Source organism: Ambystoma mexicanum, chromosome 4q (assembly GCF_040938575.1).
Source record: "Ambystoma mexicanum isolate Mex_15411 chromosome 4q, UKY_AmexF1_1, whole genome shotgun sequence".
NCBI classification, from domain to species: Eukaryota; Metazoa; Chordata; class Amphibia; order Caudata; family Ambystomatidae; genus Ambystoma; species Ambystoma mexicanum.
Window position 1 is genome coordinate 1,271,917,311 of NC_090928.1, and position 16,049 is coordinate 1,271,933,359.

Below are 16,049 nucleotides of genomic sequence, written 5' to 3' on the forward strand. Positions count from 1 at the left end.
TGAAACATTAGAGAAATCTAATTCGTTCTCTGAAATATCTTCTGCGATAAATAATCTACTTTGGTTTTTGTTGTTAAACTTGCTTCATATTCATCCACCACATATGATTCTTCATTGAGCCCTGTAGTTGTAGAATTTGGACTCCTATCACCTTCGTGACTTCCATGATCATGTGTTGATAAATTAATGAGCAACTCAATCGTTTCTTTATCCGTTTGTTTAATATCCTTCATGTTTTTATTCACTTTGCTGTTTTTTATTGAATTCTTATCATTCATCGGCTTCAGCTCTTTTGTTATAGACTGTGTTGGCGCATGCGCTGGCAGCGTCTAATTCCTTAAAAAGGCACGGAACCCTTAACTCATGCCTTTTGAATTAGCATTGCCCTTCCGCTTTTTCTGTTTGTTGCTTCTCCTCTTTCATTTCCTTTTTCCTTATTGAGCTCTTGGGTTCAAATATGGTAAACTTTCTAATGTCTTGGCTGTTGGTTTATTCTGGGCAGCCATTCCATTAGATTTTTGTTCATTTTGAGTGAAGTTACTTATTTTGGGATTTTGCCTCTTTTGTTTTGATTTCCCACTTTTGTTCACATTCAAAGTGTTTCCATCTCCATTGACTGGTGTTATTTCATTTTGGACAGATGTTTGTTTTCGTGTTATTTTATGTACTTATCCTTGATTTGATTTTTACCATAGGATTAGCTGTTGTTGTTTCTCTGCATTGATCAGATATCTGGATCACATCTGTTGATTGTTTTTTTTTTCTAATTCTCTTTGTTGAGATCCTGATTTAGTTATTTTGCTTGTAAATGAATGTTTTCCTTATGTGTCAATACCATCATTTTAGTCAGGGATTTTGCCATTGCTGCTTTCTCTAATCTGTCACTTGTGACAATTCAAACAGTCTTTCTTGCCATTGTGCTGAGATTTCGGCTTCTTTGCGCAGTTTTTTTGTACGTTCTCTATAAAGGATTAAAGAAATATCTGTTTTGTATGAATCCATGCTAACAAGGTTGTTTGGTCTTTGATAATGTCAGCTAGTGTTTCATACAATTTCATAAATGGTATGAGGGCATGTGTCGCAGCTGTTAAAGTGTTCTGTAAATCTGACATAGTTGTTGGAATTGATGGGTACTGTGTCCTTTTTTGTTCTATTTTCTCAAGAACATCCTTTGTATTTGATGTCCCGGTTTGCTTCTTGTCATGTCAATAATTTTCTGGCTCAGCTACTGGTGGTGTCACACTTGTATAAGGTGGCATTAAGGATTGTTTTTTTTCATATCTCGATTCTTGTTTACATTTCCTAGTCCTCCATATCATATTTGCATCCAAAGTATTTGCATCATTCCTGGGCATTGATATCATCTCCCTTTGAACCGGAACGCTTCCATTTAGAGTGACGCTGTTGAATATGTTCTCTCTTCTTTCTTGATCTAACATTAATGATTCTATTTCTGTAATGTCCAATGAAAGTCTTTCTATTCTTTGATTACCATCACTCGTACCTTTTTTTGCCTGGGTGGCTTTTTGTTGTTTGATAAGTGGCGAGTTCTATGTTTCTCCTAATTAGGTATTACTGTTGTTTTTTTTTTAGATGTTGATCAGGCAAATCATTTATAAATAATTGTTGCTTGGAATGGGCCACCCATTGTTCATTTAATCCGTCTGCATTCTGTAATGGTACAGTATCTGGGGAGCTATCTTCATGTTGCATTTCTTTTTTTTCAGTAAAGGTATTAACATTTATCATTTCTTGCACGATAGAATCTTTTAAATGTAATTGTTGGTTATACAATTTGGAGAGGACTTTCTGTTCAGATGATGCATCGTTAGGTTCCACATTTAATTCTTCCTTCGTTAAATTTACGAGTACTTTAGATGCTGCTGCGTCGGGGGTGTAAGACCCCCCCACCCCCACCTTCCTGCATTGATAGCGTACATAGTTTTTGCCCATTTGTTTCATTATTATTTGTTTAATGTATATTAGCTTTCTCAGTCAGTAGTTTAGTTATAGGAAGGTTATCAGTATTGGTTGTCTGTTAATGCTATACATTTTGCATTTGCCATAGGTGAATCCGATTTCTCTTTCACTAATTTGGACACTTCCTCCATCTGTCTGATGTTTTGAGCATCTAGGTCTAAAAGACCCCAACATGTAGGCTGCTGTTGATCGAATGGACATATACTTTTAGGTGGGAAAACCCCACCCTCCATCGGTCTGACTTGTTTAAGGAGTTTTCTCTATTTGTTTCCTGTTGTGAATTCGGGCAATAGTCTCAAGTCTCTGGGTTGCTCGCGTGCTCCTGTCCTGTGATGCACTCTGCAAATGATACATTTTAGAGATTTCCAGTATATATGTATTTTTTGTATCTCGGTGTCGGACCTTTGTTTAGGTCTGTATAATAATTAGGAAAAACCCCTGTCCCCTTAACTTTCCTCTCTGATATAAGGACCCAACGTCCTTCGTGTTGTTGAGTAGTTAATGTCCTAATGACAATAGGCGTTGTTCAATGTTTTTTTAGTTTTGGCAGCCACACACTAATGTTTCAGAGAAAAGCTCCTCATATATTACTTTTCGCCCCTCAACTATCGGGTCAAAGGCATAACGCCCACAGTCCCAGAGTGAAGGGCTAACGTCAGGTAAATTTGTTCCAAAGCGTGAGACTCACAAACAATTAGTTGGCTTATTTTGGTATGACAAATTCGTGCTCATGTAGAGTAAAATGATTTATTCGTTATGCCACGGCTTGAGGACTTGTTTGCTATGCCGGCTTCACTGTTTTATTTGTTGGTACAATATCTTTTCTTGGTGTCCACAATAGCCCACCCACTTGTAGGACCAATCGCATCTAGATGCGACCTGCAGCACACGGACGTACATTTGAATTATTGTAAATAGCAGCACACTCGCTATCAAGTTACTCGAGTCAGTTTCAAGTTGCCAACGCGTGATTGTCAATTAACCAGCCCAGCTATTAAACACATGGGCATTGCACAAGCCAACTTTGGTTGATTATAGTAGAAATAACCAACCACATGGAACAGCGAGATTTCTGATACAGCCTCAAAGTTGCACAATCTTTATTTAATAAACAAAGGCAACTCGAGTTTTACCTCGCAATGCTACCATAATTAGCAACATCAGGTCTTTCCCACATGCACGCGCATATAGTCACTATCTTTAGAGAACCCAGTCATTGACCATGTCTGGGATACGTTAGCTTTTTCACCCAAACCTGGCTATTTTCGGAAACGTTAGATTCCAACTAATAATGAACTTAATGGGTGGACCCACTGTAATGATGAAATACCGTCATTTTTCCACCCTCTTCCATCCCTCCACTTCAAAGCTTGGGATTGAAAACAGTTATTATCTACTCAGTCATGCTCATGAAAAACATCAATGGGTAAGCAAGCATCTTTTATTCACTGCATACTTAGCACCATAATGAATAAGCACAATCACTCACTAACTTTCTTTTTCTCTTGTGCATTATGGTTTTATCCACACTCTCCAATCTTTCCCATTCCCCCTCCTCTTCTCTCTGTGTTTTTGGAACCCGAATGTAACATGTCAACTACTTGATTTACATATCTTATGATTGATTTAATGTTTTTTTATAATTTGGTTCTCCCATTGTGAATGCTGTAATTTGGTATGGGACTTGGTAACCTGATTACGTATGTTTTGTTTTGGCTTATGACTTTCTATACTCAGAAATGCCCTGAATTGATAAAGGCACCATGCCGAAACACGTGTTAACTATAGGGCAATGTTAATTAAACTTCCCCTTTACACAACTTCATTCTGATCCAGCAATTCTTCTTGTTCATTATTTTTTTCTGGCGCAGTAATATGGTATGGTCATAGGAGCTTGCCTCTACATTTTTTACAAATGGAGTTGACAAACTCGGTCTCTGTCCTATGACTCACCAATGCGACAGCGCAAACTTTTGCTATTGAATAGGTAGCGGGGGAACAAAGTGATATCAACTTAAAAGTTCCTTCATATCCCTTATCATACAACGATTGCAAGTGTGAGCATCGTGTTAGAATGTGGTGAGGTGTTTGCACACTTTCTCCACATATCCTACAAAGTCTCTTTTCGCTGGGAATACTTTTCCATGCTCCAATGCATCCCAGAACTGTCAAGATGTCAAGCATTAAACAAGGGACGTGTGCCAGGCATACACAGCTTAATAAGAGAGCTGCGTGGGGTTTCCTCAAACATTCCCTGTTGGGCGTATTGAACGTACCTCAGTCGCGATGCCAGATGAACAAAGACAATATGCAGTCCCACGCCCTCAACTTCTTCTCGGTCCCAGCTAGATGGAATTCAATAACAGACTTGGGTACTTCACTAATGCCGATGTCAAGAAAGTGGATCAGGACCAGGAGTTCCAATTCTCTAATCCAAACACTCCTTGTACACCTGCGAGTGTGTCCTAGTGTGAGATTGAGGAGACTTAGCTTGTTAGGGTCCCGATAACTAATCTTCGCCCACAATCTGCACACAGCTATCCTCCAGAGGGAGTTCAGGCACTGGAGGCCCAGTCCAAGCCTAATCTGGGACCGCACTGGGCAAAACCAATAACATCCTTCCCTCCAGGCAGGGCAACCAGGCAACAGTGTTCTCAGGCAACACCTCCAGTGCATACAGTTTCCCTGCAATTATAGAGTGCTTGTACACCCTGATCTTAGCTTCAATAGATCTACCCTCGAATAATCATTTTAAGAGTAAGGCATTTGGACCAGGCCTTAGGGGTGACCATCTCTCCCACATGCGTTATGTTCTTAGTGGCCCGTACACTCATACCCAGATATTTGTACTCTGTTACTTGTTCCATGGGCAATCTTTCCATTTTCCGGTCAAAGGAGGGCGCCCGATATGTTCGCCTCCCAACAGTCATTATTTTGGTTTTCGCAACGTTAACCCGAAGTATTTTTTCCATAGCTTAAAGATTTAATACATCGAGATGTTGCAAACCCACCGCAATACGATCGAAGAACACTGTGTCGTCGGCATAAGTGAGGCAATGGATGTCCTTGTTACCAAAGTGCAGGGGATGATTGTTAACGGACTTCGGGCACAGTGCGAAATCAGAGACATAAGTTGTATAGCATGGGTGCTAGGACATAGCCCTGCCTGTCCTCTGTGGGGAGAGATTCACTTAGATTGCCCTTTTGCGAAAGGCGTATCTTTACCTGGGAATCACAGTGCAATTGTTTCAGCAAGTACCAGATCGAATCGTCCAGCTCCCACCCGGCCAAATTTGTCCACAGTTTTTCCTGATAAACACTGTCAAAGGCTGAGCTGTAATCAGCATAACATATGTACAAAGCAGAATCTGGCACTTGGCAACGTGTCAGAGATCAGAGTGAGCAAGACCCACATAGGGTGAATTGTGCTGTGATTTTTTCGAAGGCCAGTCTGGCAAAGATTCAAAAGGACCCCAGTGGAACGTCAGGAGAATTCCGTTCCTTTTTACCTTCATATGTAATTGGGTTGCCTGTAAGGTGTCCAGTACCAGGGTGCCTCTGAGGCTATCCATTTTTGCCATTGTGTTATCTTGCCACCCTACACAGGTTTTACAGAGTAGTTTGTGGTTAAGATGGATTTCTAGAATCTAGCTGGTAGACAGATTTTAGGAGACCACCCTAGTTATAGTGATCAGGGAACTTTGAGAAATCTTCCGGAACACAATCCAGATACGTCAATGAGCAATCAAGGCTTATTCTCAAGAGTATGAGTGGGGTCAGCGGCCCTCAATGAGTCCACACACTATGGTACATAACATTTTTATTTAGACAGTCCTTTATAAAAAAATGGGGGGCTGTTTGTTCCAGTGAGTGCCCAAAAATTTTGCAGGTTTGAGGATTCTTCTGGTTGAATGGAAAAGCAAGATGCAACCCTTCGCAGAGAAGAAATGCAGGATCCACCAATGCAGAACTCTTCAGGACAATTTACAGGTTTGAGGAAGGGGAGTTCCAGCGACGGTCTCTGTGAAGATGGAAAGCTGAAATTCGGGGAGAAGGCTACTAGTGGCACAACATGGCGACCACTGAAGTTCTGGGCGCAAATGCAGAACGACAATAGATCTAGCGAGGTAGCCCACAAGAGGAGCTGGTCAGTCCACTGGGCAGTCAAGGGACACTTCTGAAGGCTCAGAAGGGCAGTATCCCTCAGAAGGTGTCGAGACTAGTTGGTCCCACTAGTCCAAGGGCTGAAGCACCGTCTTTGGAGATAAGGCCGAGGAGCAGGGCTTCACCAGGCTAGCTACTGCAAGGGTGCTGGGCCACTTAAGGAGTTGCCTTCAGATCTTCAGCAGGCTGTTCTTCTTCAAGGAATTTTTGGCTCCTACGATGACATGAACAAACGGCTGCAGAAGTTCCCTTCTCATCCGAAATCTGGGCTAGAATCAAGTACAAGCCAACCAATGTTAAGGATCTACACCATCCAAATAGCCGGTAGTTGTCCAATCGGGGACAACTACTAGTTTCACATTTGCCCCACACCTAGAGATATTCTGGCACCAAGGATGTGGACTGGGACTTGAGTCTCAGCACCCTTCTTGGGCCATACACAAAGGCATCACTAGCCTGTGAAAGCAGTGGCTTTCCCATGCAAGTGCATGGCCTAATAAAGTCTTTATTCGCAGAAGGCAGGAATAAGGCCAAACTACAATATGGCCAAAGAACAAATGAAAATCGCATTCATATGAGTCACTGTTTGCGTTTTTCCAAAGTTTTGATTGTTATGTAGATGTAATGCACTATCTGCTCTCCTGTGCAACACTTATTTATCATTTTTTGTGAATGTACACTTATGTTTATATATGTGTTAGGGCAAATGTTCAGTTTCTGTGCTAATTCCCTTTAACACGAGACTCCATGCACTTTTGCTGGACTCTGGACATTTTTTATTTGAATCTCATGTGTATGTGGAACTTTTTACCACTCATCCATTCTTTTTCTCTGACTGTGATTTTGATTTTTACTATTTTATGGAGTCTGGGAAACTCTCTGCCTTTTGCTTTGTGACACCCAGCACCCTATGTGCAGTGTCACTGAAAAGTCCCTTGGACTTCTCTTGTTAAAATACATTTTTTTGTGAGAACTACAGTTCCCAAGAAAAGTAGGATAACTTTTATCTTGACTTTTCTTTTATGGGTCCAGCACACAACACCCTTTGTGGGGTGCTGGGGGTTACATTGTAACTCCTTCTCCAACTCCTCCTGTAATTTTATGTTACAACTGACTTACTTAAAAAGCTGGTGGTGGTGGTTACTTTTTCCTACCTGTTGTGCAGTTTACTAGCAGGCTGATTTCTCAGCTGCAGTACAGCACCCATGGGTGACTATTTTCTCAAAAGGGCCCCGTCTTCTTTTTTCAACATTTATCGTTTGCCAGTTTCCTCTGGGAGTTTACTCTAACCTTTAGAATAGATTTGAGTCCTTTTTGAGTTATGCCTTTGGCGGCCTCATACCTGAAGCCCGCCCAGGCTCCAGGGTGCCTGGGAAGGCAAGAAGTGAGGGAGGAGTCTGAAACCTCACTGATATTTCTCTATAGGTATGCCTGGCTGAAACCAGTTGTAACTGGGCGGCTGGCTGTCCTGGAGGACAGCCAACCTCCAGAAGATGGACAGCTCGGAGTGTGTGAATGACTGGGATCCAGCATAAAAGGTGAGTTTTGTTTTTACTTCAGTCGACCACTGGAACACGGATGCAGAAGATGAGCAGAGACGGCAGCAGCACCTTCCAAGAGCGCAAAAGCACAGGTGAAGCTTTGCAGCGGTGCTGATGCTGTTTTCACATAGACAGGAAATACCCTCCATGGATCACTTCCTCCCTTAGGTTGGTGGGACCAACTAGTCTCAAGACCACCTTCATTTTTGGCCATCCCCTGAGATGCTGTGACTTTCCCGAGCTGCAGAATCCCAATACCTGAGGTACCTGAACCATCTAGTGCATAGTCTTCCGAAGATCGAATCCGGCTGAAAGATTATAGGCATTTGTGTGCACCTCCATAGGCTTGATTTCTTCACCAAAGTCCACTCAGCAGAGTTGAGTTCTCCAACCAGCGATATTAGTTTCTTCTCAGCGCTAAGAAAAAGGCACCAAAAGGGCCGCTAGAGTGAGCTGAACCCATTGCTGCCGACCCCTTTTCCTGAGTGATGCAGCGGAATCCTGCCAGAGATTCCCCCGCCCCTCTTTCATCACCACTACCAAGGAGCAGTAATCGGGTTCTCCAATGTTGCACCTAGAAGGAAGCGAGCTACAATTTGTTCTAAACTTTCAAAGTACTGTGGGTCTTGGGTTGTAATTACCTTGTCATTGTCAGTGTTTCCTGGCTTGAGAAGTGCTGTTTTCTTCAAGCAAGAATTGACCAACTCACGATCTAGAGATGGGCCTGATTTTTGAGGGTGGGGAGGGTGGGGGATAGCCGAGAGACTGTTGTATTGAACTGTCAATTAAAAATGTTTGTAAGAAGGGTTGTTAAGGGGGAGGGGAAGTTGGACCGGTTTTTGGCTGATGTGTTTATCAAAAGGCAAATAAAAAGTGTTTAAAAAAAAAAAAAAGAATTGACCAACTCCTTTGGGCAGGCCTTGCAGCTTGTGCACTATCGAGTAGGCTTCCCTTGTGCTCCTGTGTTTCTTCAAGAACGACTGACTGGTTACCTAACTTGTCCTCTGAAGATCTTAATCAGAACTGGAACTGTCCATTTGACTTTGGCTGTCCTAGTTTCCCAAAGTTCCATCTTTTGATCCTGTTGGCTTTGGCAATGCTGGTTCCTCCATAGGTATTAATTGTGAATACTTTTATTGCTAGGAAACAGGCTGCCTATATCCCTCTTGCGGAGTATATTGGTTATTAAACGTTGCTAACGTGTGTTTTGTCTAACTCTGAAACTTTCACTCCCAGCTCAATTTTGTAAAGCTGATATATATAAGTGCTGATACTGCCTTTAATGGACGTCACTCTGCGTGCTGGATATGTGAAGCATAGACAAAGTTACTCACCAGCATTATTGTTTCGTATATTAATTGATTCCATTTCACATTCAATATTTTTGTTTCTGCATTTTCGATTTGCTTGTGTGCCTTGTGTGTGTGTGTATACATAAATAAATATATTTTAATATAACTAAGTGAGTTTGTGTTTACTTGGATACCTGTGTGAACTGATTTCATTGTACTGCTCTAAAGCTCACATAACTCCTTCCTAAGATAAGCCCGACTGCTCAGCCACTCTATCGACTTGTATAGTACAGACCTATATTAAGAGTTGGGTCCCTAATACCAATAGATAAGTCTCATGAAGTACCACACCAGTTGGACTTCAGAGAAACATAACTAACAATGTGGTATATGGAATAAATACAAGTGGGTCACTATTTAAATGGGATCTCCCTGATAATCTTTTCATACATATAGACCTATGATTACGTGGGTAGATCAGGAGTTTCCAGGTGCCCCTTTATATACTTGTAATTTAACTTCTGCCAACAGTTTGTATTTAGGCACATATAAAAGTAACCAAACATCCCATGTGTAAAAAGTTAGGTTGATACAGAATTATCCCTGTTGCACTGCACTGTGTAAAATGATAAGTACAAAAATTAAAAAAGGAAACAAAGTTTCCCAGTACTGATAGTCTGAAGGACTGATCACTTTCTACATAACAGTGAGCAAAAGGCAGGGGAAGTGAAGTTGAAGGCTTTACCTCCTTTCAAAAAATCTGAACGGGAAAAAAACAGAGCAAAAACAATGGGGTTCCATAGAAATATGGAGGGAAAGTGGCAAAAAGAGAAATCGTCCCCATTGGCAGAGGGGCTGAGCAGCAAGTCTTAGACGTAGGAGAGTGTGAGTGGTGAAGAGTTTGGTTAAGCACACAGAGTACTCTTAATATATGTTAGGCAGAATGTATAAAAAATTGAATTATTTATTTAGGCCTTGGATAACTCTTAGCCATTAAACACATTTCACAGTAAACACACTACTATTATTTGAAATAGTGAGGAGGATAACAATTCACGGGTGTGCTACTCCTGAAAGTTGCACGTATAAATACTGCATTGCATACCTCTAGGAATTTCTGCTTGAAGTTCCCTAAATAGACTATTGAATTATTTTGGATGGTTATGCGCAATTACTTCTCAAAATCACACAGTGAGAAGCAATGTATGTAATTTAATGTAAAAGAGAAATTTGTTAAGAGTAAAAATGTTGCAAATCTTTTCTCAGAGCTAAATCTTGACATCAATTAATATTGTCTATTTCTCACTTTGTTTATTAGATCTTTATCAAAGTCCATCCATTCAATTAATCAGGATTATTTCAATCAATATATTTCAGTCAATTTACAGAGCGGACACCTTTTGTAGTTTAACAGCCAAGTATGCCTTTTAAAAAGACGGCAGAAAGTACCATGTACGGATTGATCGTTTGCTTAGCCAGGTGATTTAATGCTTAGGAACTTCACACCCTACCTGAGACCGGTTGATCTGCTCCCCACTGTTTCCTCTACTGGTAGCATTAAAATCACTTGCTGTCAAATTGCCCGCCCGCATCTCCTCCCTTGTTATCTCCCGCTACCCTGTTGATCTCTCCCGCTCCCTTGTTTATAAGCTTCCCTCACTATGTTCTTCCCCACATGATCGCAAAATACTCCATTGGTTGCCGAAGCTAGGCCCACGCTTAATAAATATCCTAATATTTATATGTATTCATGGTACCAGCATCTCAGACTTGAAAAAATGTCAGATTTCCAAACAAATGTTCCTATTGAACAAAGTACACTGCCTTCAACCCCTGTTCCATGCCATGGTCCAGTACATTCAAGCAATGTCTGCTTCTCAGATTTCCTATTGGGACGATTCGCTAGGTTTTAAAAATTAAAAACAGAGGAGCACTACTTTGTCATGTTTATTCAGTGTATTCTGTTATAACATCTTTCTCTTCTGGTGCATATGGTTATCGTCACCAGGCCAATGGTGACACTAGTTCAAGACAAGAGCCTGTAGTTTCCCACAGGTCACCCACGTGCACTCTTTTCAGACAATGTCCTTCCATATATTCCTCTAAATCAGAATGATTTTTATAGACACTGTGGGAAGTTACCTGGAGGAGAGTATATGCAGGGATCTGATCAATCTATTAAAGGCTTCCTGGCAGGGGAGTTTATCAGGAGGTTCTCCGTAAGAAGTTGTTTTGAAAGACACACTTTCACCATCCTTAAGCAACTATTGTTTGAAAAAGACACTTTTGCTATCCTCAAGAAGGGTTGCTTGAAAGAGGCATTGTTGCCATCCCCAGGAAACAGCTGGTTGAAAGAAATATTTTTGCCATCCTACCTGACAGATTCCCCTCCTCCCCCCCCCACACTTTCTGGATCCAAGGATTATCTTGTTGGCTTTATCTATTTGCTTTTGAACACTTTTTACCAAACTTATCTGAGACACCTTCCTTACATTCTTAGTTGCTCATCTTAAGTGTGAGGGTCAGATTAATGTTTTGGGCACAGCAAGGACAGTGTATGTAATTGTGACGAGACAGACTTATTTTTAGTTACCTAGGTAGGGAAACTATCTTTAGGATAGGGACAGATCGGCTTTTATCCAACACTTTTCTTTTAATAGAGATGTCTGATGTTGAAAACACTAGCACTTTGTTAATTTGTTAATGCGCGCCAAACCCATGGGTAGCCGGGCACAACAGTTTACATGAAGACTTAAGCTTGTTACAATGTTTGGCATTAGTATATCCAACTATGTATATGGGTTTGAGTAATAGGTGTCCACCTCTCATTTCTGACCCCTCACAGAGTACAGACATTACGTCACAGGTGAGACTTTAGACAAATAAAGAGGCATGTTTTTAATGGTTGTGACATTAATTGATTGCTTTAGGTCTCTGCTTTTATTCATGGATTACAGTGTCATTTGTTCTGAAAAAGGTTGGCCATTTGACTACGTTTTTGTATTTCAGGGTGGGATTGACACTCGGGTACATGGTTTTGAGATACTAGGCCCAAAGCCCACTTTCTGGCCTGTGTTTAAGGAGCAGCTTTGCCGGCGTACATACCTCTTCTACACAACAAAAGCTCACACCTGGTGCCAAGAGATTTCAGAGGATAGAATGCAGCTTCTGCAGCTTTTCAGCAAGTAAGTTATTTTCCCCCAAGCTTTTTCGTTTGTTTTGCAAGTGTGTGAAGTGTTAAAATGGATTTCTAAAGTCACCCCTGGGGAGGGGAGGTGTTAGGGAGGAGACTTTAGGAGGCCACCCTAGTTATGCTGAACAGGGAAGACAGAGGTGCAGCCAAAGCCCAATCCAAGGTAGTGTGGATGAGCAGTCAAGGCTTACTCTCAGGAATAGCGTGAGAGTGGTCTAGGTATGATGATACCAATAATTCAAATCAGACAGTCAAGGTGCAAAATTACAGTCATTTATTAGCACTATAAAACACACTAGACGATGAAAACCATGGGTAAGTACTATTACTCAAACCCAAATGTACATATTTATATATACATACACCAGTAGGTTCAATGATAATGCATCAACATCAATTTACCAGTTAGAAACAAGCGAGTAGTTCAATGCAGGAAAAACGGAATGAGTCCAACCCCAGTGTCCCTCTATCTTAACAAATCCAGCCTTAAAAGGTATTGGGCCTATTGCCCAAAAGTCACAGGTTCCAGTTTCCTCAGGAAAGTATTTCTGAAAGGATGCAGTGTGCTGTGGTGGAGATTCAAGAGTTGACATTTGTTTTCAAAGTGAAATGAGTATTTTCAAAAATAAAGGAAGTACTGCTATAAGATACTTACTCCTTTCTATCCTAGTTCCAAGGTTAGCCCTAGGGTAGGATCCTTGACCCATGTTCGATGACCAAAGGTCAGGCCAGAGGGAATTGGGTGGGGTGGGTGCATCAATGGGCTTTGCACCCGATATTACCCTATGGCGAACAGGGGGATGGACAGGAACAGATATCTTTTCTTATCCCCCTGACTCTGATTCTTCTAGGAGACACAGTGGGACATCCATAATTCGCTAGGGATACGACCTACTGTCCTTTGTTCAGGCTACTGGCTTAAAGGTTGTGGGTACGAGGCGACTGGACAGCTTCCCAATGGAGTTCCAAAATGAAGAACAATGAAGACCAGTGCAGGACAGACTACCTTAGGATACTTAACAGGATGGATAAAGAGTCGTTCCACGATCAGGTGGCGACAGGCTATCCTTCAGCGACAAACGCAAAAGCAGCTCAAACATGGCCTCCCTTGAAGATAGGAAGATGAAAATTCAGGAACGGGTGAATAATGGCACAAGCTGAGGACCTGCGAGTTACGAGGCACAACTTGAATCAGCAACTACTGCAGCGAGGTAGCCCTGTAGTGAGCTGGGCGCAGTCCAGGGACGCATTTCGGAATACTCGGTTAGCACGGATCCTCAAAGAGGGGTCAAGACTAGTTGGTCCCACTAGTGCAGAGGTCGAAGCACTGACGAGGGTCTTCTGAGATAAGTCGGCAGACTGCTCTTGTTCGTGAGAAGCTTGGCTCCAACGTAAATCTCAAGAATGGCTGCAGGAGTCCCCCATTTATCCAGGATTGGGTCTGGAAGCAGGTTCAACCCCACCAATGGTACGGATCTGCAACATTCAAACAGCCAGGGGTTGTGTCTAATTATGGACTAACACTGGTTCCTATTATTGTCAGATAGCCTGTGTGCTCTTTCTTTTCTTTGACCGGCAAGCAGGGATCCATTTGTCAGTGTCCTTCAAAGCCCCTCGAGTACAAGAATCGTAGAGCGTTTCATCGAAGATGCCAGAAGGCCAGAAGGCACGCTGGACCATTTTGGAGGAGGAGGACGGAGGTTCCCTCTTCAAGCTCTGCTCCAGCTGCGGATTGAGAAATGTGTTTGTGGAGGACAAACACTCCCAGTGCCTCTACTGTCTCCATCCGGATCACAAGGAAGCAGATTGTGAGATCTGCCTTGGTTTCTCAAAGCGCACCGTCCAGTATCGTCACTGTAGGTTGGCAGCGTGGCTCAAAGCCTCTACCCATGTATGGCAAACAGAGGTATTCCTCACCCAGGACCGGCCAGTTCGAGGAGCGGGCTTCTAAATCCTTTGAGGGCGTTCCATCCGTGGGGGCCCGAGACGAGGCCAAGCACTGCAAGTCTGTTTCCGTTGGGGTCACGGCGCATGCGGGTCCTGCGACAAGCAGGACGCGCTCATCTTCACCGTCTGCCTCCATCTCAAGTCATCGCTCCAGCTCCTCCAGGTGGTCCAGGCGAAGTCATCCTCGATGATCGAGCTGGTGGCTAAAGGGGGGTGGGAGTGAAGTGGAGGCCTCGACCATGCTCCAGGGCACGAATATTTCTTCTTTGGATGAAGAGGACCTCATGTCCGTTCACGCGGTTCCAGAGGACGTGGGGAACGAGGACTATGACGGCCGAACCGCCAGGACGAAGACAGCAGAAACACAGAGGGGGACGACAACGGCGGGAATTCCAACGAAGATGAAGACATGGGCGCTGGGCCCAGCAAGCCCATTCCCCCCCCCCACGAATCGCTGGTCATCCTTTCAACTCTCCACACACTGGTGTCGGAGATCCAGAAGAGGATGCTGACGGCACCCCCGGCGCCTGCCCCTGTGGCATTAGGACCCCGCTGGTGAAGAAGAGAAAATGGCGCCCTACCCTGCCTCATTAACCGCCGCACATGCTCTCCCCCACACCCCCGCACACACCCCAGGGATACGTGGATGGACACAGCGACGATGGACACGGATGATGACTGCAGCGTTTCCCTGCCGCCAAGGGCTTCTCTCCGGAAAAAGTGGAATTGTTCACGCCACGGTCGCCCGCGGGTCATCGCTCTTACAGCTGACTCCAGAAGAGACCAAGAAGGACGGTTTCCTTTATCAACGCTGTGAGGCCAAGAGGAAGACCATTCTGGCAGTGCCTCTCCTGGACGACGCTTGGGATGAGGGCCTGGCACTGATGAGGAATCCCACCTCAGCCCCGGTGAAAAGAGACCGGCTGGAAAAGAAATACTGGGTGCCAGAGTCTGCACTCAAGTGCCTGCGGTTGCAGCCCTCACCGGACTCGGCTGCTGCAAGGAAGAAGTCTTCAAATCCCTCATTTTAAACCTCTGTTCCCCCGGACAGCGAGGGGAAGAAGTTGGACACCGTGGGTAGAAAGATCTACTCGGTGGCAACGACGGTCAAGGCAGTGAATGCGCTTGCGATCCTGGCCAGATAGGACAGGGAGCTGTGGTATAAGAGGGCCCCGCTGCTGGAATTTCTCTCCTCTGACAAGCCGGTCGAGGCACTGGAGTTCCTCCAAGAGGGCAAGGTGGCATCGGACCATGCCATCACTGTGGCCCTGGACATCAATAACACGGTGGTCCGACAGATGGGGAACAGGGTCTGCCTCCATTGTCGTGGCTGGTTAAAAACCACCAACTTTCGGCAGGGAGTTCAGACGAGGGTCCTGGACATGCCTTTCGACAGGGAAAATCTCTTTGGGAAGAACATTGACAAATCGTTGCAAGCCATCAAAGACACAGACGTCCCATGCCCTGGGCATGCTTCAGCAACATCGTCGTTCCTTTCGTGCCTCCGGAGAGAAATCCGGCAGGTCGTCGAAGGGTTTTGGCGGGGGTTCATGATCATACCGACAGCCCTCCCGTTCCACGACCCATTAGGCCTACAGGGGTCGTTCCAATGCTTTCGGATGTGACTGATGTCGCTCCCAAGGCAGCACGCAGGCCCCGAAGCAAGATTGAACCGGCTGGGCTTGGGGCTCCCACCCATGCACCCCAGTGGGAGACTGGCTGGCTGGCAGTCTTCGTCGGCGAGTGGGAAAAGATCTCCACCGACCGATGGGTGCTGACGCTCACGCCCACGGACACACTTCCAGCAGAAGTGTCCGTGGATACCGCTGGTTCCCCGGCAGGAGCAGCACATCTCGCAGCTCCTGCAGGAAGTGCAGGCCATTTTAAGAAAAGGGGCGTTAGAGCTGGTTCCAAAGCGACTCCGGGGCTCTG

The 16,049-nt window shown here is 44.0% G+C and overlaps 1 protein-coding gene across 3 annotated transcripts in view; it reads left to right on the forward strand.

Annotated features, from left to right (window-relative positions):
- Window positions 1-16,049, forward strand: part of LOC138468363 (cullin-9-like) — a 1,322,368-nt gene that overhangs the window by 781,713 nt on the left and 524,606 nt on the right. For all 3 annotated transcript variants that reach the window (XM_069608895.1, XM_069608893.1, XM_069608894.1), the window contains one exon: window positions 11,987-12,162. In XM_069608895.1, coding sequence (XP_069464996.1) covers window positions 11,987-12,162 — 176 coding nt within the window. The remainder of the gene's footprint in view (window positions 1-11,986; window positions 12,163-16,049) is intronic.